Consider the following 27,850-nt stretch of genomic DNA (forward strand, 5'->3'; position numbering starts at 1 on the left):
CACCCTATGATGAATGCCTTGTCCTGTCTCCGTAATTTAAAAGTAACAATTCAATTCTCAGTTCTTTTTCATTTCAGTATTTCAAATTATGTTCTTCACTTTACACAAGAGGTTGCCACCCCTTATTATCAATATTTATTCATATACAGATGAGGAAACCTGCTTTTCCTATCTCCTTGATTTTGTAATGAATGGTGCAGAATTAGCTAGAGTGGGACATCTCACAGCGTTGACTTTTTTCCTCACCCTTCAGCTCAAGAAAATGTACGCCGCAAACTGCTGGAAGTGCGAGCTGGTAATGGTGCAGTGAGGGCAACAGGGCATCTGGGACCTTGGTGATTGATGGGACCAATATTCTATCTCCTTCCAATGAAATGTAAGGACAGAGAAAGAAACAGAGGAATAACAGAGAAGGAAATAGGGTGAATTTGAGTCAAATTAGGTACAGAAAGAGAAAAATGGAAAGGGAAAGAAAGTTTGGATTGAGAGAGAGATTAAAGATAGAAAGGAAGAATAAGTAAAAAGAAAAATGTTCTATATTTCAATTTTAATAATCTCTAAGAACAGTTTGCTATCTGTAGGAATGAGACGTTAGAGTTTAAAAACAGGTTGAATGGCATTGCAGGAATATAAATCTTGTTAAAAGGATCTTTACATTGTTAAATTTATGAGTGAGTTTAATTTATGTTTACAATGCAAAAACAACAATTTCTTGAAACTCATGGGGAGGTTAATGAAGAGATCCCATTTTTACGAGGCTAATGGCGGAGTAGCACTAATCATCCAGCACGTTGTGGTGACTCACAACTCACAGGGAATCTCTACCTTACCACAAATCGCGGGATGACCTAAAACACTAATAATGGCATGTGCATTAAACTTGCAGTTATTTTCCCAGCAAATTCTGGCCCAAGTAACTGGCACGTTGGTTTCTTTTGGGAAATATTCATGTTAGTGTATGATGCTTATGCCTAACTGAATTAGGTGGCGACAGAGATTTTAATTAATTTTTCCCTGTTAAAGAGCTTTAAATCCTCATTCTTTGCCTCAAAACAGCCAAAATAGATTAATTATGGTCAGACTCTTATTATAATAACGTTTTTTCACTAAAGTGTAAGCTAACTAAAAGTAACAGTATAATTTAAAACAAGCTGTAATATGCTTTTGAAAGGTTGTTAACAAACAAGATTTCTTAGCACTCATAATGCTATTATGCTGGCCTGTGAAGTAAACTGAAACCTCCATCAAATGACACCCTGACCCATTTCTAAATATTGAAACCTTGGTGCCAGTTTGAAGCAGGTATAATAAAATAAGATAGTCATTTGGTAGTACAGAACATGAGTATTGCTGAAAACAGAGACATTTTGGTAATCAGAGTCCACTTGCCAACCAATCAGCACTCTCTTCTCATACAGTATAAATTTGTTGCCTCAAATTGGTATTCTTGCAAATTGTCTTGATGAGTGCAAGATGAAAAGCTTCGACAAAATGTCTCTGTTTTCAGCAATACTAAAGTTATAAGATGTGATCTTTAGTCCGCGTTTTCACATGTTGGGTTTGTAACACTATCTGTACCATTGTAGGAAGGGGCTGAGCAGAGGCCTTGTACCTCTTCATTTGTATAACAGGCACAATAGTGTTAAATTTAGGCCCCAATGTTTATTTTTCATTCTTTGTAATTTGTTTTGGACTTTTGGGCTCAATTATACAAGGATACATTGTATAAGGAACTTCAGTGGATATAAGTGGGATTGTCATTTTGTGTCAAGCAATATTGAATTCGGGGTATTTTTAGCACATGAACTCATTAGAAATTCTTCAAACACATTTCACTTAGTATTCTTACAGTAGTTGGACTGTGAAGGCAATGCACATCACTATTTTAATATGTGCGCAGAGCAGTAAGAGGACTATGTAATTTCATAGAATATAAACACCTTTATATCGGACTTAAAATACAGTTTGGATTGTCTGAATATGCATTTAGTTAACTTTAACCCAAACTATACTTACTTTAAGCCTTTCCTAATATTGCCAGACTTGCCCTGTTTGTTCCCAACTGCACTGTGAGCTTGGCACAGCCCCACATAACTATCGACAGCATATCATTTTAACAAAACTGCACTTGACAATGATTTCAATTGAGATTAACAAATAATGGTTTTCACAGTGGAGAATGCCAAACTGTTGCAACTATTATGTGGGTAGTTCTGTGATGGCTGCTGTTTTTGCCTTAATGGCTGAGTCTTAACATATGTCTTCAAATGAATAAAAATGCTGCATTTAGTAGCTAGATTTATTACCATCTGAACACTTATACTGTGTCTGTATAGTGATGGTGTTTACAAACAAGAGATACAACCATGAGGGCAGCTAATTTCTTATAAATCAGAGAGGAAGCAATTAAGATGGCAACAGGAAAAACTATTGTAGAAGATCGAAGTATTGCACTTACCAGTGAAAACAAATCATGTCTCACCTCAGGCAACAGAAACAGAACAGACCTCAAAGAAGCTGTCTTGAAAACACAAGGAAATGGCAGGATCCTCCTCAGAGGCACAGAATACATAGAGGTGGATAATCTGCAGACTGCTTACCCAGATGACAGTCAGCAACCTGCATTCATTTTTTTTACAAAGGTTTTCAGGAAGTTATCTACAAATTATACTTTTCCTAGTTACAGAAATAATAATTCTTGGAAGATCATATTAATGTTGCATCATTTTTAGGTGGAAGCAGAATCTTTCAATATTTTTAATGCAGAGGTTGATAGATTCTTGATAAGCAATGGGGTGAAAGGTTATCAGGGGTAGGCGGGAATGCGGAGTTGAGATTACAATCAGATCAGCCATGATCTTGTTGAATGGCGGAGCAAGCTCAAAGGGCTGAGTGGCCTACTCCTGCTCCGAATTCGCATGTTCGTATAAAGTAGTGTTACGATCGGGTGTGGAAGGGTCGAAGGGTTCCCGTCTTTTCCCTCTCATTGTTTGATCACAACAGGTTTATTTCTTTTTAAAGTGGATATACTTGCCAATTCAGTGAGTGTTTAACTGTTTATGCGCTGTGATCATAAAAAGAACCAATTGGACAGGTTTTCTTAAGTTTAACAAAGAAAGAGGTTAAAAAGTAAAAAAAAAAATACGCTTCAACTTTCACACACACACAAACTCGAAGTTCACGCACATACAAATAGGATACATGTGGGGAAGGATACATTAGTTGAATTAGAGTCCAGAGAAATAAAAGAAGTATACGGTCTGTGGAGGTTGGTGACTCATCTGGCTTCAGGCTGAATTCAGTGGTCCTGAGGCTTCTGGTTTAAAGATGTGGATGGCTCATTCAGTGGTTCTCCTGGAGACAGCAATGCAGCAGATTTCCTTCAAGGGCTCTCTGTCTGAAGCAGGGATATGCCTAGGTGGTCACGGTCAGCGGACAGGGTTCAAAGCTTGCAAGATGGATTGGAGAGAGAAAAAGGAAGGAGGGACACCACTTGGGTCTTCTCTTGTCTAGCTGCTTGTCTGGTTGCTGCAGAAAAAGCACCAGCTTGAGCACATGGATGGTGGGCCTGTCACATGACCATCACCCAATGATTCAAGCTGGAGGTTACAAGTGTGCATTCCCTATTGCAACTTAATCAGTCCATGTCTAGGAGTTCCCTTCCAACAACTAGGGTCCTATTGTTCATGTGATTAGGTTTGAGTGGTTTGTCTCCACCAGTTTAATATTCAGTTGATGGCCTTAATGCCTTGCTAATGGAAACAGGACAGGTAGCTAACTCAGATTCCTCAGTCATTGTTCTTGATGGGACTGTGCAGATAATCTGTCTCCACTTGAATGCGTTGCAATGTGGAGTACAGTGATGCAAATTGGAGTGACCATCTTAGCTGTTAGTATAGAGCCATCTTTTATCTGTTTCTTTTTTGTTTAAAATTTAATTTAGATTTCCAGCTGGTGGATTAAACAAATTCATAATTCGACATAGCTTGTTTCTGTGACAGTAGGCATTTAAATATTTCTTTTGGTAAATACATAAAAAATGCCTCAGTTACCCTGATTGCCCCCCTTTACAGAATGTTCTCTTATGTGCATTGTAAGAGGTGCGATGCTTCCTGCCCTCTTCTGTCAGCATGTTGAATGTTATGAGTGGTTATAAAGTCCAATAACATCACTTGGTCAGTAATGAATAAAGCTACACGATGTGTAAAAGGCTGGGTTACCTTCCCAGTCATTAATGGGTCAGTACAGAAGATATGGCTTGCTTGTAGTTTTCCCTGATCCATTATATTAAAGTTGTAGTAATTTAGTTTGCATCAAGGCCTCTTCTAGTATTGGATTCTATTGGCTATGAACACATTAGAAATTTATTTCAAGGGAATATTTGTGGGAAAGTACCCAATTAATTGACTGCCACCTAGATGAGAACCAGAAAAGCCTTACTCTTGGCTTTCCATTAAGAGAATAGATCAGCTGTAGGTTTTTACTGCAGTTTTGCTCCAGGCTTTTGGACCAGCCTTCTCCTGTACTGAAATTTTTGGTATTATGAAATGAAGCTTTCTCCATATGTTCTTAGAATCAGTGCCAGCTACTGGCAATGGTGCAGTGTTACCAATTTTTGAAAACGAGATGATAACTATAAAACCTTTAACAACTTCTAGTTCTGAGAAAAGGGCATCAGTCTGAACTGTTAACTTTGTTTCTCTCTCTACAGATTCTGCCTGATCTACTGAGTATTTCCAGCATTTTCTGTTTTTGTTTCTGATCTACTGAGTATTTCCAGCATTTTCTGTTTTTGTTTCTGATTTCCAGCATCTGTCGTATTTTGCTTTAGATAACCAATTCGCTGACCCAATCTATTAGAGGGTAGATACTCTGTGAGCTCTAACTTGGCATGTTGACCTGAATGAATTCCTGAATATGTTTATTTCTTTAAAATAGAGTATACACTGGAAAGAAATTAAGACTCTGTGATCAACAAAAATCTAAACTAACTCTATTCTTGTCAAATTTTCAACACCATTGACTCCCTTGTGATTTTCTCCTGAATGCTGAATTTTCAGGTCCTGTCAGGGGCAGGAATGGAGGTGGGTGCGCAATGAAAATATCAGTGCCAGCCGGCATGCCTGCCTCCTGACACCGTTCCCTGCTTTGGTGAGTTTCATCAGGGTGGGGGAAGGCAGCCGCAAGATCCTGCCCGATTCATTAAGAAGGTCAATTAACATTGTGAGGAAAATGACACCTGCCAGGAACGAGGCATATTAATGTCATCACATGGAACATTATTTTTAAACTCTTACTGGACTGAAAACATGGCGACACCTGCATTCTAAAAGGACAGTGGCTGGAAACATTTGCATTCTAAGAGACAGTTGCCTGGAGAAGACTGCTCCCTGATTCAATTAACCAAATGGATTTTGATCAAAAGACAGTGGGCTGAATCTTACCAGTCCTTCAACTGGTAAGGACTGCGGGTTGTGGTGCAGGGGCTAGTAAAATGCTGTGGGGGTAGGCCCGACTGGACCCGCGACGCGAGAAGTGCCCGCCGCATATTTACGGCAGCAGCAGGATCTTGGTGCAGCCGGCCCTTCATCTCCATATTAAAATAAGGCCTAATGAAATGCAAATTCAGCTACCTGCAGGCGGTGGCCATCCCACTCCGATATTATAGCTGCCGTTCGTGCTCCGTGAAACTTCGGAACTCTACATGAGTTCCGTGCGAGAACCTGGTGGGGAGGGGTGAGTAATAAAATTGTCAGGGCGAGAGGGGCGGAGGAGCGGGGAGAACACTTTTTATTGGATGTGGGGATGGTGGAAAGGGGTTAGAGGCCAAATGCTCAAAGCTTTGGCGGGAAAGTTCGGGAAGGGAACAAATTATTTTTTGAGAATAAATGGCACTTAAATGACCATTGTGGGGGGTTGGGGAAGGGCCGCAACATCTTTATTCATTGCTAATAAAACTTCCCGATGAGTGCATCTTTAAAAATTAAAATTACATTGTAAGGGCTTAAAGCCCTTTAAAGTGGTGCCAGCCCCTGCGTAGTGGCGCTGGACACTGTTGCCAGGGATGTAGCGGCCGCCCCCTTACGTCATCAGGGGAGGCCGCTCTGCCCCCTCCATTTAAATGTGCCCCCGTGTGTAATATTGCAGGGGCTCAGGGATGGCGCATCTGCGCAGGATGCACGCCGTTTATAGAGTGCGCCGCCGCAAACTGCGGTGCACTCATAAAATTCAACCCATTGAATGTGTGAAGGTCAGCATTCCAGCCCCCTACTGAGGATGCCTACGAAGATTGAATGAATCCACAAAACCCGCCGGGCAGGTTGTCCCAAAAAAAAAGAGCTAGTCACATGACTGGCCTGCTGGCTCAGGTTTGGTTTGAATTGTGTTCACAGAACAGTTTGAGATCAGACTGCAACTGAACTGGAAGGAAGGCAAGATTTAACTGCAACCAAGGACTTTACATCGAACTCAAAAGACAGTAAATGAACTCCAGCTATTGCTTCAAACCTTTCCCCTTGATTCTTTCTCCTTTTCTGTCTCTATCTGCGTGTGTGTTTATTGTATATGCATGCTTGCGTGGCGTGTTGCATATTTTTAGTAGTTTTAACCAAATTACTTTTTTAAGGTTAATAAACTTACACCTTTCTTGTTTAAATGTAAGAAAACCTGTCTGGTTGATTTCTTTGCCATTACAATTAGAGAGCAGTGAACAAGGATTCACTGAGGGGAAACTAAAAACACGGTGTTTTAAAAATTAAACCCTGTTACGGCCAAACCAGGAAAAGGCTGAGATGGGCACCCTCGACCCCTTTCTCATCTAGTTATAACAACATTGTTAGCAAGCTCATTGAGAGCTCATTATGGGACTTGTTATGATGTTGACAGGGGCACATGGGCTGTGCGTGCAGTCAGGGGCAGACCAGGAGCATGGAGGCAGACACACAGTGGGGAGCCAGTCATGGCTGATCCAGGAAAATATGTGGGCCCCATGAAAGGATAACAGCACAGAAGAGGACTCGACCATTGGCACACAGGTGCCATCAACTCAGTGCAGGTGGTGGGGTGAGTGCTCAGCAAGTGCTTGGGTAGTGCAGGGGGTCATCACCCTTCTGGCATCACGGATCCATAAGAGGAGGGAGTAAGGCTGCCAAATACAAAGAAGGCAGCAGCTGGCAATGAGGGCATGTCTCTCAGATTTTGGGTCCAGTGCCATTGAGGAGAAACACCCTCCGCAGGAAGGGCACAGCTCAGGGCATCAGGAAGGTAGAGGGGGTAATGAAAGGCAGGAAGAACACGGAAGCCATACCCTCAGACTAAGATCTACTGTGAAGATGGAGCTACCTGGAGATGACTAAGAACCAGTGTTGCAGGAAACTACGATTCTCCAGGCAGATGGTCACAGATATCTGTGCCCTTGCTGGCGAAGACCTCACACTTTGCAGCACAGCATACCATGTCTTGCCAGTAGCCCTCAAAGTCACTGGCCTTCAACTTCTTCACTTATAGCTCCTTCCAAGGATCGTCTACAGACCTTGGTGGCATCTCACAAGTGGCTGCACACCACTGCATTTCGCAGGTTACTAATGCCTTATTTGCCAGAGCTGGACAGTACATTCAGTTCCACACAGACAAGGCCTCACAGGCACAGAGGGCAGTGGGTTTAGCCTTCATGGCTGGATTCCCCCAGGTGCAGGACATCATCGATGGACCCATGAGGCCATCAAGTGTCCGGCCAGTGAGATTCATGAACAGGAAGTGCTTCCATTCTCTCAACGTTCATCTGGTCTGTGACCACAAGAAGAGCTTCCTCCATGTGTGCGCTCGCTTTCCTGGCAGCTGCCACGACTCCTTCATCCTCCGCCATTCCAGGCTGCTGCAGCTGTTCACTCCAGTCTCTCCAAACCCCATGGATGGATTCTAAGGGAACAAGGGATATCCCTTGATGAGGTGGTTACTCACCCCTCTATGAGAACCTAGGACAGAGGTGATACAACCAATGCTATCTGCTCACTAGGATCATCATTGAGCAGGCCATCAGGCTTCTGAAGATGTGGTCCCGGTGCTTGGCCACTTGGGTGGCGCCCTGCAGTACACACCTGCAAAAGTCTTACACATTGTGGCTGTTTACTATGCTCTCCATAACATGGCCCTCCGGAGAGGTGTGGACCTTGAGGAGGGTGAGGCCAAGGAAGGACAAAGCTCATCAGAGGAAGAGGAGGAGCAGGACATGGAAGAGGAGGAGGAAGAGGAGGCTGAGGAGAAGATGCAGCACACCGAGATGCCCCAGCAGCCTAGGGAGGTGCCCGGGCCTGGCATGGGCTTGAAGGTCTTGTTAGGATGTCATTAATGCCAGGGATCATCTGAGTCAGGCTCATTTCAGCTGACCCCCTCTAATCCAGGAGGAATGGTATGGAACTCACTCTGTGTTGCCTGGGAGAATATTTCCATTGAAGACGCAGCCTGGAACATGTAAACTCTTACTGCCAATGAAGGATGCACATTTTCCCAGATGTCTCACTGTCACCATAGATGGACCGTTCATAGATGGTCACCTTCATGACTTCATACCCCTTTTCTTCTCCCGCCATTAATAAAAGGATGCTCAGAGTCTGGCTTCATGTGTCAATATTTACATGGTGCCCATTCTGGCATTCGCCAGAGCTGGCGGGCAGCCATAAAGACAGGGCTAAATTGTGGCGAGTCGAAGAGACTTAGTAGTTGGCAGGAAAAAAGACAGAGGCGCAAGGGGAGAGCCAACTGTGCAACAGCCCCAACAAACAAATTTCTCTGCAGCACCTGTGGAAGAGCCTGTCACTCCAGAATTGGCCTTTATAGCCACTCCAGGCGCTGCTTCACAAACCACTGACCACCTCCAGGCGCGTATCCATTGTCTCTCGAGATAAGGAGGCCCAAAAGAAAAGAAAGAATTTACATGGTGCCCATAAAGGAAAACAATGCACAGTTACAAGTGATAGACACCCAGTGACCCACTCAGTGCTTTGCCTGACGTAGTGGCCTCCGCTCTTGGCCACTTCTATGCACTGATTCTCTTGTGGCCTTGGAGGAGGTGGAGGCAGCTCACTCTTCGGCATGCTGTCGACAGGGTGGAGTGCAATGTATCAACTTAATGAATGCATTGCACTCTCTAATCGCCATCTCCACCACAGATGCCCATTTCGCCTTGCCTGACTTTCTCGTGGTCCGCGACCCTAGCGATGTGTTTTAAGGTTGTGAAAGGTGCTATATAAATGCAAGTCTTTCTTCCTCTTCTAGCAGCAGCTCGTCCCAGGAGAGAAAGCAATTTGGGGCCCCTGGTAGTGACTCTCTGGTAAAGTACCAGGAGGTGGAGGGTTTGGATGGGGTAATGGTGGGCTCCGTCTGCCTAGTCAGAACAGTCAGGTGAAGCTCCTGGCCCCACAGAAAGGTTTGTTTTTAAAAAATGTTTTAAATAGTTAACTTTTGTTATCAGCTGCTATAGCCACTAAAGAAGGTGAAAGGTCACAGACCTGAAATGTTAACTCTGCTTCTCTCTCCACAGATGCTGCCTGACGTGCTGAGTATTTCCAGCACTTACTGTTTTTATTTCATATTTCCAGCATCAGCAGTATTTTGCTTTATTATTAAAGATGCCTGTCCTGCTCATCAGGAATACATTTTGGAGAGTGGTCCTTAAACTGGTGCTAGGCTCAGGATGGCTGAAAAATTTAACTGCTATGCATTTTGCTCATTTTGTGCAAAAACAGGCACAGCATATTCAAATCTCCCCCTTATTAAGCCATCAGAGGACTTGAGAGAAGAAATTGTCTTATTTTGCTTTATAATACTATACTCTCAGCACTACATGAACTGCTATGCCTGTGCTGGGACGAGGGAGCAGTACCCCAGGACATGCGCGATGCCAACATCATCACCCTCTATAAAAACAAAGGTGACCGCGGTGACTGCAACAACTACCGTGGAATCTCCCTGCTCAGCATAGTGGGGAAAGTCTTTGCCCGAGTCGCTCTGAACAGGCTCCAGAAGCTGGCCGAGCGCGTCTACCCTGAGGCACAGTGTGGCTTTCGTGCAGAGAGATCGACTATTGACATGCTGTTCTCCCTTCGTCAGATACAGGAGAAATGCCGTGAACAACAGATGCCCCTCTACATTGCTTTCATTGATCTCACCAAAGCCTTTGACCTCGTCAGCAGACGTGGTCTCTTCAGACTACTAGAAAAGATCGGATGTCCACCAAAGCTACTAAGTATCATCACCTCATTCCATGACAATATGAAAGGCACAATTCAACATGGTGGCTCCTCATCAGAGCCCTTTCCTATCCTGAGTGGTGTGAAACAGGGCTGTGTTCTCGCACCCACACTTTTTGGGATTTTCTTCTCCCTGCTGCTTTCACATGCGTTCAAATCCTCTGAAGAAGGAATTTTCCTCCACACAAGATCAGGGGGCAGGTTGTTCAACCTTGCCCGTCTAAGAGCGAAGTCCAAAGTACGGAAAGTCCTCATCAGAGAACTCCTCTTTGCTGACGATGCTGCTTTAACATCTCACACTGAAGAATGCCTGCAGAGTCTCATCGACAGGTTTGCGTCTGCCTGCAATGAATTTGGCCTAACCATCAGCCTCAAGAAAACGAACATCATGGGGCAGGATGTCAGAAATGCTCCATCCATCAATATTGGCGACCACGCTCTGGAAGTGGTTCAAGAGTTCACCTACCTAGGCTCAACTATCACCAGTAACCTGTCTCTAGATGCAGAAATCAACAAGCGCATGGGTAAGGCTTCCACTGCTATGTCCAGACTGGCCAAGAGAGTGTGGGAAAATGGCGCACTGACACGGAACACAAAAGTCCGAGTGTATCAGGCCTGTGTCCTCAGTACCTTGCTCTACGGCAGCGAGGCCTGGACAACGTATGCCAGCCAAGAGCGACGTCTCAATTCATTCCATCTTCACTGCCTTCGGAGAATACTTGGCATCAGGTGGCAGGACTATATCTCCAACACAGAAGTCCTTGAAGCGGCCAACACCCCCAGCTTATACACACTACTGAGTCAGCGGCGCTTGAGATGGCTTGGCCATGTGAGCCGCATGGAAGATGGCAGGATCCCCAAAGACACATTGTACAGCGAGCTCGCCACTGGTATCAGACCCACCGGCCGTCCATGTCTCCGTTATAAAGACGTCTGCAAACGCGACATGAAATCGTGTGACATTGATCACAAGTCGTGGGAGTCAGTTGCCAGCATTCGCCAGAGCTGGCGGGCAGCCATAAAGACAGGGCTAAATTGTGGCGAGTCGAAGAGACTTAGTAGTTGGCAGGAAAAAAGACAGAGGCGCAAGGGGAGAGCCAACTGTGCAACAGCCCCAACAAACAAATTTCTCTGCAGCACCTGTGGAAGAGCCTGTCACTCCAGAATTGGCCTTTATAGCCACTCCAGGCGCTGCTTCACAAACCACTGACCACCTCCAGGCGCGTATCCATTGTCTCTCGAGATAAGGAGGCCCAAAGAATGCTCAACCACCAAAACTGGCAGGATATTATTGATCTGCATGCACTGTAACTGAGAATGTGTGGATACTTGAAAACTGTCTGGCACTTTCAAGACTGGCAGGACTACTGATTAAATGAATGCATATTAGAATTTGGCTATATCTTGTATTGTTTCTTACAGAAACATAAGTAGCACATATTTGAACATAGTGCAATGCATCAGTGGGATATAAAGAGGCAAATCAATTAGTGTGACACAATCTCTCACTTTGATCTCTCGCTGGATATGCCAGTCCATAAAAAGAATTTGATTGGATTTTAATATTCATAACATCAATACATAAAGTGAATTTTATTGACTTCCTGCCTCCAGAAGGTGCAAACACTGTAGATCACCACTAGATAGAGCCTGCAGGTATGGAGGGTAATGTAGTTTAGGGTGTTTGTGATCATTTCAGAAGTGATGAGGACCTAATAACTCTCAAAACATAAGGGCAGTGATATTCCACCTATCCAATAATTTTAGCAAAATGTCCTGTTTGCTACTCATGCCTATATTTTCATTAAAATTGGTGGTGGAAGGAATTTCACCTTCAACATCTTGTGTCAGAAAAGCTGTGCAGCTCATAGTTTCCATAATCCTATAAGACTGATATTCTCAAAATAGAATGAGAACAAGTTTTATTTTTGTCTTTAGTATGTTTTTACAGGTGCAGACATTTTAAATACAAGAGCCAAGAAATTACTGGTATTACCCAGGGAATACTTAATACTTTCAAATGACATTCATCTGCTATTTTATTCTTGTATTACATTCATTACTGTAAATGTTTGAGGGTCGGTGGGGGGCGGGGGGGGGGAGGAAACGCCTTTGAAATATTGAAGACACGTTAACCAATATTAGCAACAGTAATTTATAGGCCATATAAGTAAGCGTGTTGAGTCACTCTGCAGACGCAATTATGTACCAGCTTGAAAAATTCCAGTGAGTGAGGATGATGTGTTAGATTTACTAGGTTGTTATTTTCCACCAAAATATTACCAAACTGATAGGCAAGTTGTGAATATTTAGTTCCATAAACATATAAAATGTGATGCCAAGTTTTCATTAGCCGGTACACACAAAGGAATGCTGTTTGTACCATTTAGATTCTATATAATAGCCCAGATTTTTATCTCAAATTAAACTTGTGGATAACGCCGCTCATCGTTATTTATGCACAAATGGTACAGCAACTTGAGGGGAGGACTGATGCGCGGTTAAATTAAAAAAATCCAAAAGTTGCTGTCTGAGATGCAGAACTCTGCCATCAGCTTCATGAAAATGGTATCTTGCTGTCTACCTCACCATTAAAATGTGTTAAATGGTGTTATGTTACTGTATTCGCATTGTACAGCCAAGTGCGTGATGGCATGGCTTGTTCCCACTGTTCACCTCCCAACTGACCACAGCAAATGTTTTTATTATTAGGGTTTTAACCCCTTGTGTTTTATTTGTCAAATAAACAGACAGTGACAGCTTTTCTTGTAGGTTTAAAACAGAAGATTAATTATTTATTGAACAATATTCATTCCCGATATGGTCGCAACTGAACCCACGCACGCACGCGCACACACACACACACACACGCACACACACACACACACACGAATAGATAGATAAATGGAAAGGAAAAGGGTAAGTGGTTTGAGGTGAGGTCGGTGTTTGGGGTGAATGGTACACCTGTTGAATCTTCTAGGAGGACAGTTTCTTTAAAGTTGCAGGCCTGGGTGTTTGTAGGTTTCTGGTGGTTAAGACTTCAGACTGGAGGCAGTTGACACTTTAGTTCTCTGCTGCACCAAGTTGAAGTGTAGAATCTGCAGCAGGGCTCCTTCTTTGTTTTTTTACTGGGCTACTTTTTACAGCCCTTGGCTGGACTGCTTTTCATCTCTCTCTCTCTTCAGAGAGCTACCTTTTAAGTTAAAAATCTCTCACGTTAGCCTCTATTAGGAGATGCATGGCCCCTCCCTATTTTGACCACACAATGGCCCAGGATGTGGCTACTTCACACTTTCTTTGTTTCAGAAGAAGCTATTCAATTCAGGCATGTCTCTTGATGGTTGCAGGATGGGCGTAATTGACATCTCTTAGCTTGGCATGTATCCTTTTGTCCTTAACAGACAGTAAGACAGTTAGAATATACAGGGCCAAGTCAGCCTGACCTTCGGTGGCCATTTTGCAGCACATTGTCCACTTTTTAAAGGAAAAGTCAATTTTTTTATAACTCTTCGGTTTGGTTCTGTAGTTTCATTGCTGCACTTCTCATGAGTGTGACAGTGTGGTAGATACAACTAGACTCGCTATAGGAAGTAGGAATTATCCTCTTAATGATGTAATAAGTGTAAATTACTGCCAACCAACCCCTTTATCACTGAAAATTAACTATTATAAGTGTGGAGTTACATTCTTTCAGGTATTAATTGTCGTTGGATATTTTAAAATGTAAAATGTTAATTCTTTTTACTTTTTCTTTTTGCCTCTTTGTTCTCTTACTCTTAATCAAATCTTTCGTACCCTCTCTTTGTTTCTTTTTCTGTACCTGATTTGACATTGAATTCACCCACATTAATCTACACTTTATTCTCAGTCCTTTTGCTGTTTATTTCTAAATCCTTCCATCTGATCGGTTAAGGAGATGCACAGTTGCTTGCCCTGTTCGCCCAGATGTCTTGGATACCTCACTGCCATGCTATCAGTTTGCAAGTTCAGCAACCTCCAGCACAAAAAAATTCAAAAACCTAAATGTACAGGGGTGTGTCTAACACCGATGGATGCTGTTAGATACCCTGTTACAGCAAAATCCAGCCCATTATATTCTAGATGTTTTACTAACATGAGGAGTTTTGCCTCAGTGATCAGACATGGGGTCAATTTTCTCTCCCTTCGCCCCTCATTAATGGAACAGTAATGGCCTCAAAATGGAGTCGGTAGCTTTACTGTACATTAACACCAGTGGTACGGCTGGTGCCATTTTAAAAGGGGGTCCAAAGCCCCCACCAGTTTCAGGCAATTGCCGCCTTTTAGTATGGAAACCAGAGCCGTATGATGTATATGTGCGTATGAGGTAAACGTCTGTGCAGTCAGTCTTCAACTAATTCCACAGGCGACGGAAGAGAAGAGATAAGTAAGTGTTAAATTACTTTTGTAGGTCTCAGAGGAATAGGAGGGCACCTCCAGTGTCCACAAAAATAACTGGACTGCTGCCGGTTTTGGACCCCACCCTCCACAATGGTGAAGCCCCACCCCACCCCTATGAGTTTCCTTTCTGATGGCAGCACTGGCCTGTTTTCCTTTGCTGAACCTGGCAAGCTGTACCAGGACACCTATTTGGAGTCCTGTGGCTCACCTGGCGAATGTAAATAAAGATGAAGCCTCAAAGCTACAGGGACCTCTTTGCCACCAGAATGGCAGGTTGACCAGTGCTCTTTGCTGGTTGGTCATCCAGGTCAAAATAGACCCCAGGGAGACGAAGTTCCATTCACTTGTTGTTTAAGCAGAATTGACAATGAGTGCATTATTCCAAAAAACAAATTAACAAGCAGATCCCACAGAAATATTTGTGGAAATATTTTACTATCCCTTTGGTTCAAATTAAATAGTACTAAGGAAACTTTGATCTACTCGTGTGAGATATAAAGTTAGAAATTACTATTGGTGAGATTAGCTGACAAGTGCAATAAAGTGTTCTTATGACATGCTTGCAAATAAATAGGTTAATGTCTCAGTTAAAATGGCAGATGTAGGAATGCCACATGAACCCAACATGCATTTTTCTATGAATATCACTGGTGATGGTTACTAGCTACTGGCTTTGTCTTGTGATGTCAGTAAGTAATGTTTTCTGTTTTGCTACAAAGGCTAATGGAGTCACATGAAGCAAATGAGACTGTGTCATGCAATAGCTAAAGCAAATATCCAATGCCAGGTTATTTCTAAAGGGTTGACAGATGAGTAATCATATCTCTTAAATCTCATTCATTATTTTTTTGGTATATTATTGAGATCAGTTGCATTTAAACAAACAAAATGGTTTGGCATATTTTCACTTTGCATTGTGCTGGCATCAGAAGGTAATTGTCATTATTCCAATGCCTGCTGTCAATTCCTGAAGACTATTGTTTGTTGTCACCTACTAAGGAATAGTGAAAACTGCTTCTCACAAATGACAGCTCTTCAATATTTACCATTCAGTCCAACGGGGTAACAAAATAGACTATTTATCAATGCCTTTGATTAGCTGGAAACCGTCAAAATGGTCTTCTATTCAGTGTCGCTGCATTACCCAAACAGGTTTAGCCTTTTACTCCAGGAGGATAGACTATTATATAAATGCATTAATCATGCCTAACATACATTTCATGCCACTCAACAGCTTTGAAGATAGAAAAAATACTGACCTGTTCCACTCTGATATCATATTCTCCATGGACCTTCTTTCCACGGAACAATTTTGCCCTAAGATAAAAGACAATTAACCAATATTAGACATTGGCTACATTAAGTAACACTTAAACAGCACTGGTAACTTAAAAAAAGTATTTAATCTTTTTTGGCTTTAAAAACAGAATTGTACGTCAGGTCCAAGTGACATGAATAAGATGGGGGAGGGATCTACTAAAAATAACATAAACCTGAAGATAAAAGAAGTAGGAGATGAGAGTAAAGATCAGACCAAGGTAAAGAATAATGGTAACGTAAGCAGTCAGGGAACACACACAATTATAGAACATAAGCATAAAATAACTGTGAAACACAGACTGAAGGGTTTAATAAAAACAAATGAAATTGTCTGTACAGCAATGTACACAGAATTCAAAACAAAATGAGGGTATTGGAGGCGATAAATAATAGTGAGGAGGCAGATGAAACGAGATAACCGAAACATGGATTAATAAATAGGACTGGCAGTTAAATATTGCAAGATATAAAATATTCAGAAAGGATGAAGCAGGAAGATGGGAGGGTTGGGTAGCTGTATTAATTGAAGATGCTGTAACGGCAGTAGAAAAATGGGACATAACTAATATTAAGACAGAAACAGAATCCATATGGATAGAGACAATGGATAAAATGGGATTGAATACATTAATAGGGGTTATCTACAGATTGGAGGACAGCGAATGTGGTACCATTATTCAAGAAGGGTAACAGGGATAGACCAGGTAATTACAGGCCAGTGAGTCTAACATCAGTGGTTGGGAAACTATTGGAAAAAATTCTGAGGGACAGGATTAAACTCCACTTGGAGAGGCAGGGAATAATCAGGGATAGTCAGCATGGCTTTGTCAGGGGGAGATTGTGTATAACTAACTTGATTGAATTTTTCGAGGAGGTGACTAGATATGTAGACGAGGGTAAAGCAGTTGATGTAGTCTACATGGACTTCAGTAAGGCTTTTGATAAGGTCCCGCATGGGAGATTGGTTAAGAAGGTAAGAGCCTATGGGATCCAGGGCATTTTGGCAAATTGGATCCAAAATTGGCTTAGTGGCAGGAAACAAAGGGTAATGGTCGAGGGTTGTTTTTGCGAGTGGAAGCCTGTGACCAGTGGTGTACCACAGGGATCAGTGCTGGAACCCTTGCTGTTTGTAGTGTACATTAATGATTTAGACATGAATATAGGAGGTATGATAAGTAAGTTCGCAGATGACACAAAAATTGGTGGTGTCGTAAATAGTGAAGAGGAAAGCCTTAGATTACAGGACGATATAGATGGGCTGGTAAGATGGGCGGAGCAGTGGCAAATGGAATTTAATCCTGTGAAGTGTGAGGTGATGCATTTTGGGAGGACTAACAAGGCAAGGGAATATACAATGGATGGTGGGACCCTAGGAAGTACAGAGTGTCAGAGAGATCTTGGTGTACTTGTTCATAGATCACTGAAGGCAGCAGCACAGGTAGATAAGGTGGTTAGGAAGGCATATGGGATACTTGCCTTTATTAGATGAGGCATAGAATATAAGAGCAGGGAGGTTATGATGGAGCTGTATAAAATGGTAGGTAGGCCACAGTTGGAGCATTGTGTACTGTTCTGGGCACCACACTATAGGAAGGATGTGATTGCACTGGAGAGGGTGCAGAGGAGATTCACCAGGATGTTGCCTGGGCTGGAGCATTTCAGCTATGAAGAGAGACTGAAAAGGCTAGGGCTGTTTTCCTTAGAACAGAGAAGGATGAGGGGGGACATGATTGAGGTATACAAAATTATGAGAGGCATTGATAGTCCAGATAGGAAGAGACTTTTTCCCTTAACGGAGGGGTCAATAACCAGGGGGCATAGATTTAAGGTAGGGGCATGAGGTTTAGAGGGGATTTGAGGAAAGATTTTTTCACCCAGAGGGTGGTTGGAATCTGGAATACACTGCCTGAAGTGGTGGTAGAGGCAGGAACCCTCACAACATTTAAGAAGTATTTAGATGAGCACTTGAAACACCATAGCATACAAGGCTATGGGCCAAGTGCTGGAAAATGGGACTAGAATAGTTAGGTGCTTGATGGCCGGCACAGACACGATGAGCCAAAGGGCCTGTTTCTGTGCTGTATGACTCTATGACTCTATGACATCTAATAGTGGAAGGGAAGCAGAGGAATATATGCACTATATGTATATATACATATATAATACACACATTGGCAAATCCATGAAATGAGTAAAAGGCATTGAATAATAATCATGGGAGATTTTATTCCCAAATAAACTGTCAAGAAGAGGTAGGGAATGGGAGTGTAGTTTTTACGGTGTGTTCAGGACTCCTTTCTTACCCAGGACATAAGCATCTCAACAAGACAGAAATCATCACTGGATCTCATAATGGGAAATGAACTAGAGCAGATAAGGAAAGTACACATAGGGAAACATCTAGGCAACAATGACCATAACATAATAAGGGATTTAAAATAATGACTGAGAAAGAGATAAGTAAGGAAAAGATCAAAGTAATAGTGTGGGGAAAATATTAATTTTGAGGGGATGAAAATGTAACTAGGTGAGGTAAATGGGAAAAGAAAACTGACAAAGATATAGAACAGCAGTGGGAAGTATTTAAAATTATGATTAATAGCGTTCACGAAAATATATTCTGCCAAAAAACAAGAACAAACTAGCCAATAATGAAGAACCATGGATGAATAAAGAGATAAAGGTAAAATTGAAACTAAAGGAAAAGGCATCACTAAGTACATAGACGATAAAGGAGATCATGAAAAAAGGAACACGAAAAGGTTAGGAAAGAAGTCAAAAACAATTAGGAAAGCAAAATGGAGCTACAATATTAAATTGTCAAAGAATATAAAAAGAAATGGTAAACTATTCTACAGACAGATAAATAACATAATAAAAATCAGGATAGGGATAGACAATGATCCCTCTAATTTTTCTTTGTTGTGCACAGCCTGTTTGTTACACAGCATGATTCATCCGGATTGCTGCACGACTGCACAGCTGCCTGGATTAGAGAGAACATTGGGGATAAGGCCACCAAAGGTTACACAAGGTGAACTCACAGGCGAGGACAGTGAAATGGCAAAAATATTAAATAGTTACTTTGCCCCAATATTACCAGGAAACTAACAAGGTGGGCATGACATTAGAAGAGATTGAAAAAGGTATAAAAACATTTAAGAGAGAAAGCGAGGAGATAATTGATAAACCAATCAAACTTAGAGAGGATAAAACCTTTGGTCTAGATGGATTGCAATGTGCATATGAAAAGAAGTTAGGGAAGAGATGGCAGAGGCACTATAGAGGCACTGTTACATGTTTATAACAATTTATTAGAAAAGAAAATAGTGTCGGAGGACTGGCGGACAGCTGATGTTCTTCATGTATTGTACAAAAGGGATATAGAACAAGTCCAGGGAACTATAGATCAGTTAGCTTAATGTCAGCTGTAGGAAAGATAATGGAATCTTTGCTCAAAGATATAATAGAAAAACATTTAGAAACCACAAATATAAAGAGTAGTCAGCAGTGAGGTCAAAAGGGAACCTCATGCTTGACCAAGCTTATTGAATTCTTTGAAAAAATATCAAAAATAAGGTCGTGCAACAGATGTAATATATTTGAATTTTCAAAAGACCTTTGATAAAATACTGCATACCAGACTCATGATTAAGGTCAGACTATGTAGAGTCAGGGGACAGGTAGCAGAATGGATAGTAAGCTGTCTACAGACAGTAGGGGTTAAAGGCAGGTACTCAGATTGGTCATAGTTGGGAAGTGGTGTTCCATAGGAATCGTTTCTGGGATCACTGTTGTTCATAACTTACATTAACAATTTTGATTCAGGAATCGAGAGTACAATTTCAAAATTTGTGGACGACACCAAATTGGGAGGTGAAGTTAATACAAAGGAAGAATGCAACAAAACACAGAAAGGCATTAATAAGATTGCAGAATGGGCATGTAATTAGCAAATTAATTTCAGTATAGATAAGTGTGAGGTGGTACATTTTGGTAAGAAGGATGAGGAGGCCAGATACTGTATGGATAATAAGCAGCTAAATAGGGTAGAGGAGCAATGGGATCTAGGGGTACAGATACACTAATCACTGATAGTGGTGATGCAGGTTAATAATGCCTTAAAATAGAAAACAAAGCACTGGGTTCATTTCAATAGGAATAGAATTGAAAAGCAGGAAACTTTTGCTAAACTTGTAATGAGCTTTGGTTTGGCCACACTTGGCGCACAGTTCTGGCCTCCATATTTAAAATAAAATAGAGGCACTGGAGAGGGTGCAAAAAGATTTACAAGAATGATATAATAACTGAGTGGATATACTTATCAGGAGAGGCTTAACAGGCTGGGCCTCTTTTTTAAAGAAAAGAGAAGGCTGAGGGTTGACCTGATAAGGGTCTTCAAGATAATGAAAGGTTTTAATAGGATAGACATTGAATAACATGGCATCTACAGTGCAGAAATGGGCCATTTGTCCCAGCTGGTCTATGCTGGCATTTATGCTCCACACAAGCCTGCTCCCACGCTACTTCATCCATCCCTATCAGCATATCCTTCGATTCCTTTATCCTTGATGTGCTTATCTAGTTTCCCCTTAAATGTGTCTATGCTATTTGCCTCAACTACTTCTTGCGATAACAAGGAGAAAATGTTTCCACTTACGGGAGTGTCCAAAACTAGGAGCCATAAATTTAAGATAGTCACTAACAAATTCAATAGGGAATTCAGGAGAAAGGTCTTTACCCAAGAATGGTAAGAATGGGTGGCACAGTGGCGCAGTGGTTAGCAGCCTCACAGCTCCAGTGACCCGGGTTCAATTCTGGGTACTGCCTGTCTGGAGTTTGCAAGTTCTCCCTGTGACCGCGTGAGTTTTCGCCGGGTGCTCCGGTTTCCTCCCACAGCCAAAGACTTGCAGGTGATAGGTAAATTGGCCATTGTAAATTGCCCCTAGTGTAGGTAGGTGGTAGGGATTATGCGATTACTGTAGGGTTAGTATAAATGGGTGGTTTTTGGTCGGCACAGACTCGGTGGGCCAAAGGGCCTATTTCAGTGCTGTATCTCTAAATAAAAATAAATTAAATAAAATGTAGAACATGTTATCGTGAGGAGGAGTTGAGGCAAATAGCATAGACACATTTAAGGGGAAACTAGATAAGTACATGAGAGACAAAGGAATAGAAGGATATGCTGATAGGGATGGATGAAGTAGGGTGGGAGAAGGCTTATGTGGAGCATAAATGCCAGCATAGACCAGCTGGGCCATTTCTGCAATGTAGATGCCATGTTATTTGATGTAAGTGACAAGCAGGCATTATTTAATGCAGCTTGTCACTATGTTGTGTGTCTGGACATGAGAAAAAAAACTTGTCATACACTTTTTCACGAAGATCGAAGATGCCGTGCAGTTAACCATCACTTTCTCCTTTACTGACACATGAGAGTGGATCTTATCAACTAGCTGCCTGGGCATAAAACTGGCACCCCAAATTGGCCAACTGTTATAGAAAGTTCCCATATTGGCTTCATTTGTTTTCTTTTTGAATGCATCTCAGATTATGTCACAGAAGGGGCAACGCAAATAAAAAAGAAAATCAAAAGCAGGCAATTTAAAAGGACAAGTGCTAGGCCTTTTAGTACCATGTTGCAGGAGTCCAACACCTGTTTTAAGCTGACGTCAGGGACCCCCATAGCAGCTGGACAAATATAGCATTGGGTGAAGTTCCGAAAGTGGTTGGCTCCCCAAATTCACACACACACACATACACACACTCACACTCCTGCCCGCCTGAAGTCAGGTTAATGATGAATTTAATATTAATAAAGCTATTTTGCTCCATCAGCAGAAATAAAACCACTGGGGCAGAAACCTGATGATGGCATTAGGCCTTAATATTCAAAAACAACAACACGGCAGAATAAAAGGAGTTTGATTTACTCTTCACTGGTTATGTTCCCTCTTAACCTTTGAATACAATCCACAAACTATTGTATTCTCTATCTGCAGTAACCTGAGATTCTGTTCAAGGCCAAATCAAGTAACTCATTTAGAGTAATAGGTACTTTCTGATGGTTAATCTTTGCCCAAAAGATAAGCAGATAGTTCAACAAGAAGTTGCATCTGATGTTAAAGTCATTTAAACCTGTGTACGATTCTCTTTCTATCCCAACCTAGCAATGGGTAAGATGAAATGACAAAAAATGAAATGAAACATTGTTTGAAGAATTTCATGGTGGGACCAGTAAGGTTGAGTAAGACAATTTAAGGTTTACACCATGTGAATTGCTTTGAAAAGAGCAGTTGTTTTCTTGAAAGACAAGTTCTTTGAAGAACTGTTAGGACTTGACAGGTCAGACAACATACTCTGCCTATCTTCTGGAGAAAAGACCAGATCTGTGGAAGAGGTGGGTTCATATGTAGTGGAGGATAGGAGTGTGGGTGGGATCCTGCTGCTGATTGCTCAGGCTTAGTGTGTCTGTCATAGGTCGGTACATGTTATTATTCTTGTTGCTGATTGGTTGGCTACTGTGTTCTGTAATTGGTCAGTATATGCCATTGTTCTTGCTCTTAATTGGTCAGCTAATATATCCTGTTGTAGGTAATATTCTTGCTGTGTGGTGGATCTTGAGTCTGTGGAGGGTTGTATGTGTTAAAGTTGCTTTAACACATGGTATAGGGGTAGCCAGATGTCACTGATGAGTAGGCTGCTGTCTTGGGGGACGGTGTGGTGTTGGTAGATCTCCATGGTCTCTCTGGCGGGTCTAGCATGCCGATGCGTGATGAATGAGATGAGTTTGGAGTTGGACCATGCGATGCGGTGGTTGTTGAGTTGAGTGTGCTTGATGATAGCTGACTTGTCACTTTCACTACCAACACCACACTCTCCCCCAAGACAGTGGCCTACTCATCAGTGACATCTGGCTACCCTTACTTAAGAATCATACTACCATTCACTCTGCGGTCAACATACTGAAGTGCAACCAACTTTAACACATGCAACTTTCCACTCACACAAGATCCACCACACAGCAAGAACATTAGCATGTACTGACCTATCAAAGCATAGATTAGCCAACCAATCAAGAGCAAGAACAAGAGCATATACTGACCAATCACGGAACACAATAGCCAACAAATCAGCAGCAAGAACAATAACATGTATCGGCCTATGACAGACACAGTAAGCCTGACCAATCAGCAGCAAGATCCTGTCCACACTCCCATCCTCCACCACATATAAGCCCACCTCTTCCACAGATCTGGTCTTTTCTGCAGAAGATGAGCAGAATATGTTGTCTGAAATGTTGAGTCCTTCTAAGGACTCGTCTTTTAAGAAAACAACTGCTCTTTTCAGAGCAATTCGCATGGCGTAAACCATAAATCGTTTTACTCAACTTTAAAAATGAAATTGTGGCTTCCTGTGAATAAAAACCCTTCACTAGTAACAGAGAAGTAATGACTGTTTATAAAACATTTACCAAAAGATATAAATGGCATGTTACTAAGGAGTGACTGAATCGCACTTCTTTAATACTCTGCACACAAAACCTTTATTTTGCAGGTTCATTGGTCAGTCGACCTAGTGTTACTTTTAGAATGCTGACAGTTGTAATTTTATTCATCTTGTCATTGATGATTAATGATAGCTATAAAGTAAATAAAGAGAATAAACTTCAGAATTGTTGTCTGCCAATTGCTAAAGAGAATTAAAAGTGATTCCTCCACAACACAACTCCTCCCACCCCCAAACTTTTCGTTATTTTGGAAAATGTATCAGAATTAAATGATTTTTTATGAAGTCATGGTTCACTCTAGCTTTAGTTTTCAATGTATCCATTCCCTATAGATTTTCCTTCCAATAAATGAATGCACTACCATGTTATCCTCATCCGCACAACAGACCAGTGCTCCTCAGCAATCATGTGGTACACAGGGTTATCCAATGACAGTCAAAGAAAACAATTGTCCCCATAAGTATTTCATGGAGGGGTCAATAAAAATGAGTTTTGGCAGCAGTTAAAAATCACAGTTCTGCAAACAATGTGTGTGGACTTTACATAATTACAGCCTATCAACAAAACTAGTCTGAACATAATCAGCAGTACTAATCATATGCAGTCACCATCACTGCTAAACAGAAACCTTGGCATTAAATTGTATCAGCCGGCCATTGTCAGGACTGTCCTGAATTATAATTAAGCTTTTGTGAAAATGAGAACAGCTTTTTTAATTTAATACAGATGCAGTGAAAATCACTTATGGCACAAACTAGGTAACAGATGTGCGGTGCCCTCCAACTGCCAGATGTTTGATTTGTGGAACCACAGTGCGAGCACAACTCACCAATCATTATCTGTTAAAGGAATCAAAGCAGACACATTCTGATAGCATTCTGTATCCAAAGTACAGCCATTAAAGCAGTACAGGGTTTTCAGTGACAACCAATGCAGTACTTAAGACAATAACAAGTCTCCAGCAAAGAGAAAAACTGCATACTACACATAAACTAACAGCTTTTACAGCAGTTAACAAAAAAATGCTAATCTTAAACAGTACTGATTACATATTACCTATTTTTTGACGAAATATCTGTCCTGGCAGTAGGCAAAGGCTACATAATGTGTAATATGAAAACAAAACATAAAAATCTTTTTCAATGTACATAACACACAGTAGCTGGGATTCACTGACCTTTATCAAATTTATTTTCAGTACTACATTTGAATGTATTATAACTTTAAACAACCCTGGAAGCAGTCACTGGAATACTTGTCATGGCAACTGACATTGAAACAAGTTAATGAATTCAGAAAATGCAGTGGTAACATAGTTCCGAGTGTTGACACTAGCTTTGATGTTAATGTTTTGATTTGATACACCAAGGATTCTATTCTTTTCCAACAGCACAAAAAAGGGATGCTGCAATAATGCTACAACTATTTGACCACCATTAAATAGAATAGCATAGTTATATTAGTGGCTTCAAAAGCAGTTCTTTATTGCATGGCCATTTTCATGTTTTGGGTATTTCGTATTACTTATTAATCTCTTGTGGCACTGCACATAGTAAGTTGGAGAATATGCATCACTCTTTTATTTGTCTCTGATGTCGCCATGCTACTGGTTTTCTCTGTCACTCCTCTTCTGCTTCTGACGCTCTGGGCAGGATATTTAGCCCCCATTGTGCTCGAATTTGGAGGCAGGCAGGTGTGCCAGTTTACCCCCACTATTCTGGCCCCAGGCTATTTACCTGAAGGCGGGATGGGGCGGGGGGGGTGGGGGGGCATGGGCAGCAGGGCTATATGCCCGCAAGCAGCGGGTAGCCACTAGCTGATATTTAAAGGCCAATTAAGGCCTATTGTCAGTGGCTGACTGGAATTTTCCAGCTGGTTTCCAGGCTCCCCCCCCCACCCCCGCCGAGGCCGGCCAGCACCTGGAGGTGGCCATCCAGGGGCAGACTAGGGGACCGGCACTCCAGGGAGGTTTGAGGCCCTCCCCGCCTGCCTGGCCTAAGCTGCTGCCTCTGGCCGCCCTGTAGTGAGTTTCCCCCTCCACTATGGTGGCCCAGCTGCTGAGGGGATTTTTTAATTTAAAAATTTAAAAAGTTGCAGAGGGTGGGTGGGGGTTGGTCGGGAGTTTGGGGGGGGGGGGGTGGTTGGTGGTGTTGCTGCAGCCTTCCCAGGTCTCCTTTCCATTCCTGTGGTTGCTGAAGCCATGGGAATCCATGACTAGTTCTGACATTCTGACCCCTGTCCGGGTCCCTTCAACTAGAAATCCTTCCTTTGACAGATTTGGCACATCATCCCACCTGCCCTCTCTGATCAGGAAATCTGGAAGCAGCATGCTAATGCTGTGGCTGACTTTAAAAGGCCATGGCAAAGCCAGCTTCAATTACAAACGGGCTCCCGACACGCTACTGGCCTCCCTACTGAGCACGGGTCTGCTTGGATGAAACGCGACCCTCAGTCTCTGGAATTAAAAGCATTTTTAACTTCCACAAGTTTATGAGACCTACCGTAATGCAAATTGAGAGTTGCAATACAATGCATCACTCATCGAGCCAATTTTCAATCGTAACACTGTGCTATTAAGGTTTATCCTTGGTAAGGATGACCCCTGACCTCAGGACGTCTGGGCCTCTAATACTTTGTCGAAAAATTACCAGATTATTTAAACAAAACAATTATTCCCATCCAACTTTCCCTGGTAAACCTCCCCACCTGAAAATATTCAACTTTGGCAGATTTCCAGTCTGCATGTGGTAAAGCAACATAGACATCTCTGAGGTTCTGTGAAATCATGAATGACAGTCAATGAGTTATGTTGGAATTCTTATGAAGAGAAACGTATTTGTTGCTGTTTTGGAGCATATAGAAACCAAATGCTAGCTGCAACTGGTAAATAAATGGAAATATCTGACTCACAATAAACAGCTGTGGACCGAGGTACTTAACCAGTGCTGTAATGCAGTAGCAAAACTAAAACTTTTGCTATTTATGGCCAAAATGCAATCAACAGGAAAGGCATCACTTTGCTTGTCAAAGAACTTTCCTTAAATAAAGTTCTGTATTAAGCACAGGAAAGTGCTTGGGGTTTTTATTTTAATACATTCCATGAATGATAAATGCGAGTTTAAAACAGCATTTTCTCATCAGATGCGCTTTACACCAATCATATTGTCTCTGACTCCAGCTGCTTTTTGCAGAATGAAAAATTGATCTTTATAAACGATTGTGATCTGATCTCAAACATTTCCTGTACTGATTTTCCATTTTTCTTTTACTGATAGCTGGAATGCAATGTGAGTTTACTACCTCACATTACTGTCAACAGCGACTCAATTAGCAAAAAAACAAACCCTGTAGCTTATGTGAAGAGGATGTTGCTGTGAAACTGGAAAAAAATCAAGAATAAACAGGTGAGCTGACTATGGGAACCAACCAATGGCTTTTTCAGGGAGTGTGCCAGTAGCCATTTTGAGTGGAATAGACTTTAAAGATATTAAATTGGAGTTTGTGAATGTATAAATACAAGAATTCCAGATGGTCCTGGAAACCTCTGGGTTTCTTAGCACCATCCAAATTCACCTTTCTAGTGGTTCAGCGCTGCCATTGATTCTCTAGCCAGTGGGAAAGTCCCTGGGAAGGACGGCATTACCCTTGAAATAATCAAGAGTGCCAAGCCTGCTATACTCTCAGCACTTCATGAACTGCTTTGCCTGTGCTGGGATGAGGGAGCAGTACCACAGGACATGCACAATGCCAATATTATCACCCTCTATAAGAACAAGGGTGACCGCGGTGACTGCAACAACAACCGTGGAATCTCCCTGCTCAGCATAGTGGGGAAACTCTCGACTCGAAAGTCAAGTCGTTTTAAACAGGCTCCAGAAGCTAGCTGGACATGTCTACCCTGAGGCACAGTGTGGCTTTCGAGCAGAGAGATCCACCATTGACATGCTGTTCTCCCTCCAGCTACAGGAGAAATGCCGCGAATAACAGATGCCCCTCTACGTTGCTTTCATAGATCTCACCAAAGCCTTTGACCTTGTCAGCAGACGTGGTCTCTTCAAACTACTAGCAAAGATTGGATGTGCACCAAAGCTACTAAGTATCATCACCTCATTCCATGACAATATGAAAGGCACAATTCAGCATAGCGGTGCCTCATCAGGCCCCTTTCCTTTCCTGAGTGGCATGAAACAGGGCTATGTTCTCGCACCTACACTGTTTGGGATCTTTTTCTCCCTGCTGCTCTCACATACGTTCAAGTCTTCAGAAGAAGGAATTTTCCTCCTCACAAGATCAGATGGCAGGATGTTCAACCTTGCCCATCTGAGAACGAAGACCAAAGTATGGAAGGTCCTCA

The 27,850-nt window shown here is 42.1% G+C and overlaps 1 protein-coding gene across 2 annotated transcripts in view; it reads right to left on the reverse strand.

The window, feature by feature from the left end:
* syn2b (synapsin IIb) overlaps positions 1-27,850 on the reverse strand; it is a 420,009-nt gene that overhangs the window by 200,140 nt on the left and 192,019 nt on the right. For both annotated transcript variants that reach the window (XM_068051834.1, XM_068051835.1), the window contains exon 2: positions 15,926-15,983. In XM_068051834.1, coding sequence (XP_067907935.1) covers positions 15,926-15,983 — 58 coding nt within the window. The remainder of the gene's footprint in view (positions 1-15,925; positions 15,984-27,850) is intronic.

The sequence above is a fragment of the Heterodontus francisci genome, chromosome 19, assembly GCF_036365525.1.
Source record: "Heterodontus francisci isolate sHetFra1 chromosome 19, sHetFra1.hap1, whole genome shotgun sequence".
Taxonomy (NCBI): domain Eukaryota; kingdom Metazoa; phylum Chordata; class Chondrichthyes; order Heterodontiformes; family Heterodontidae; genus Heterodontus; species Heterodontus francisci.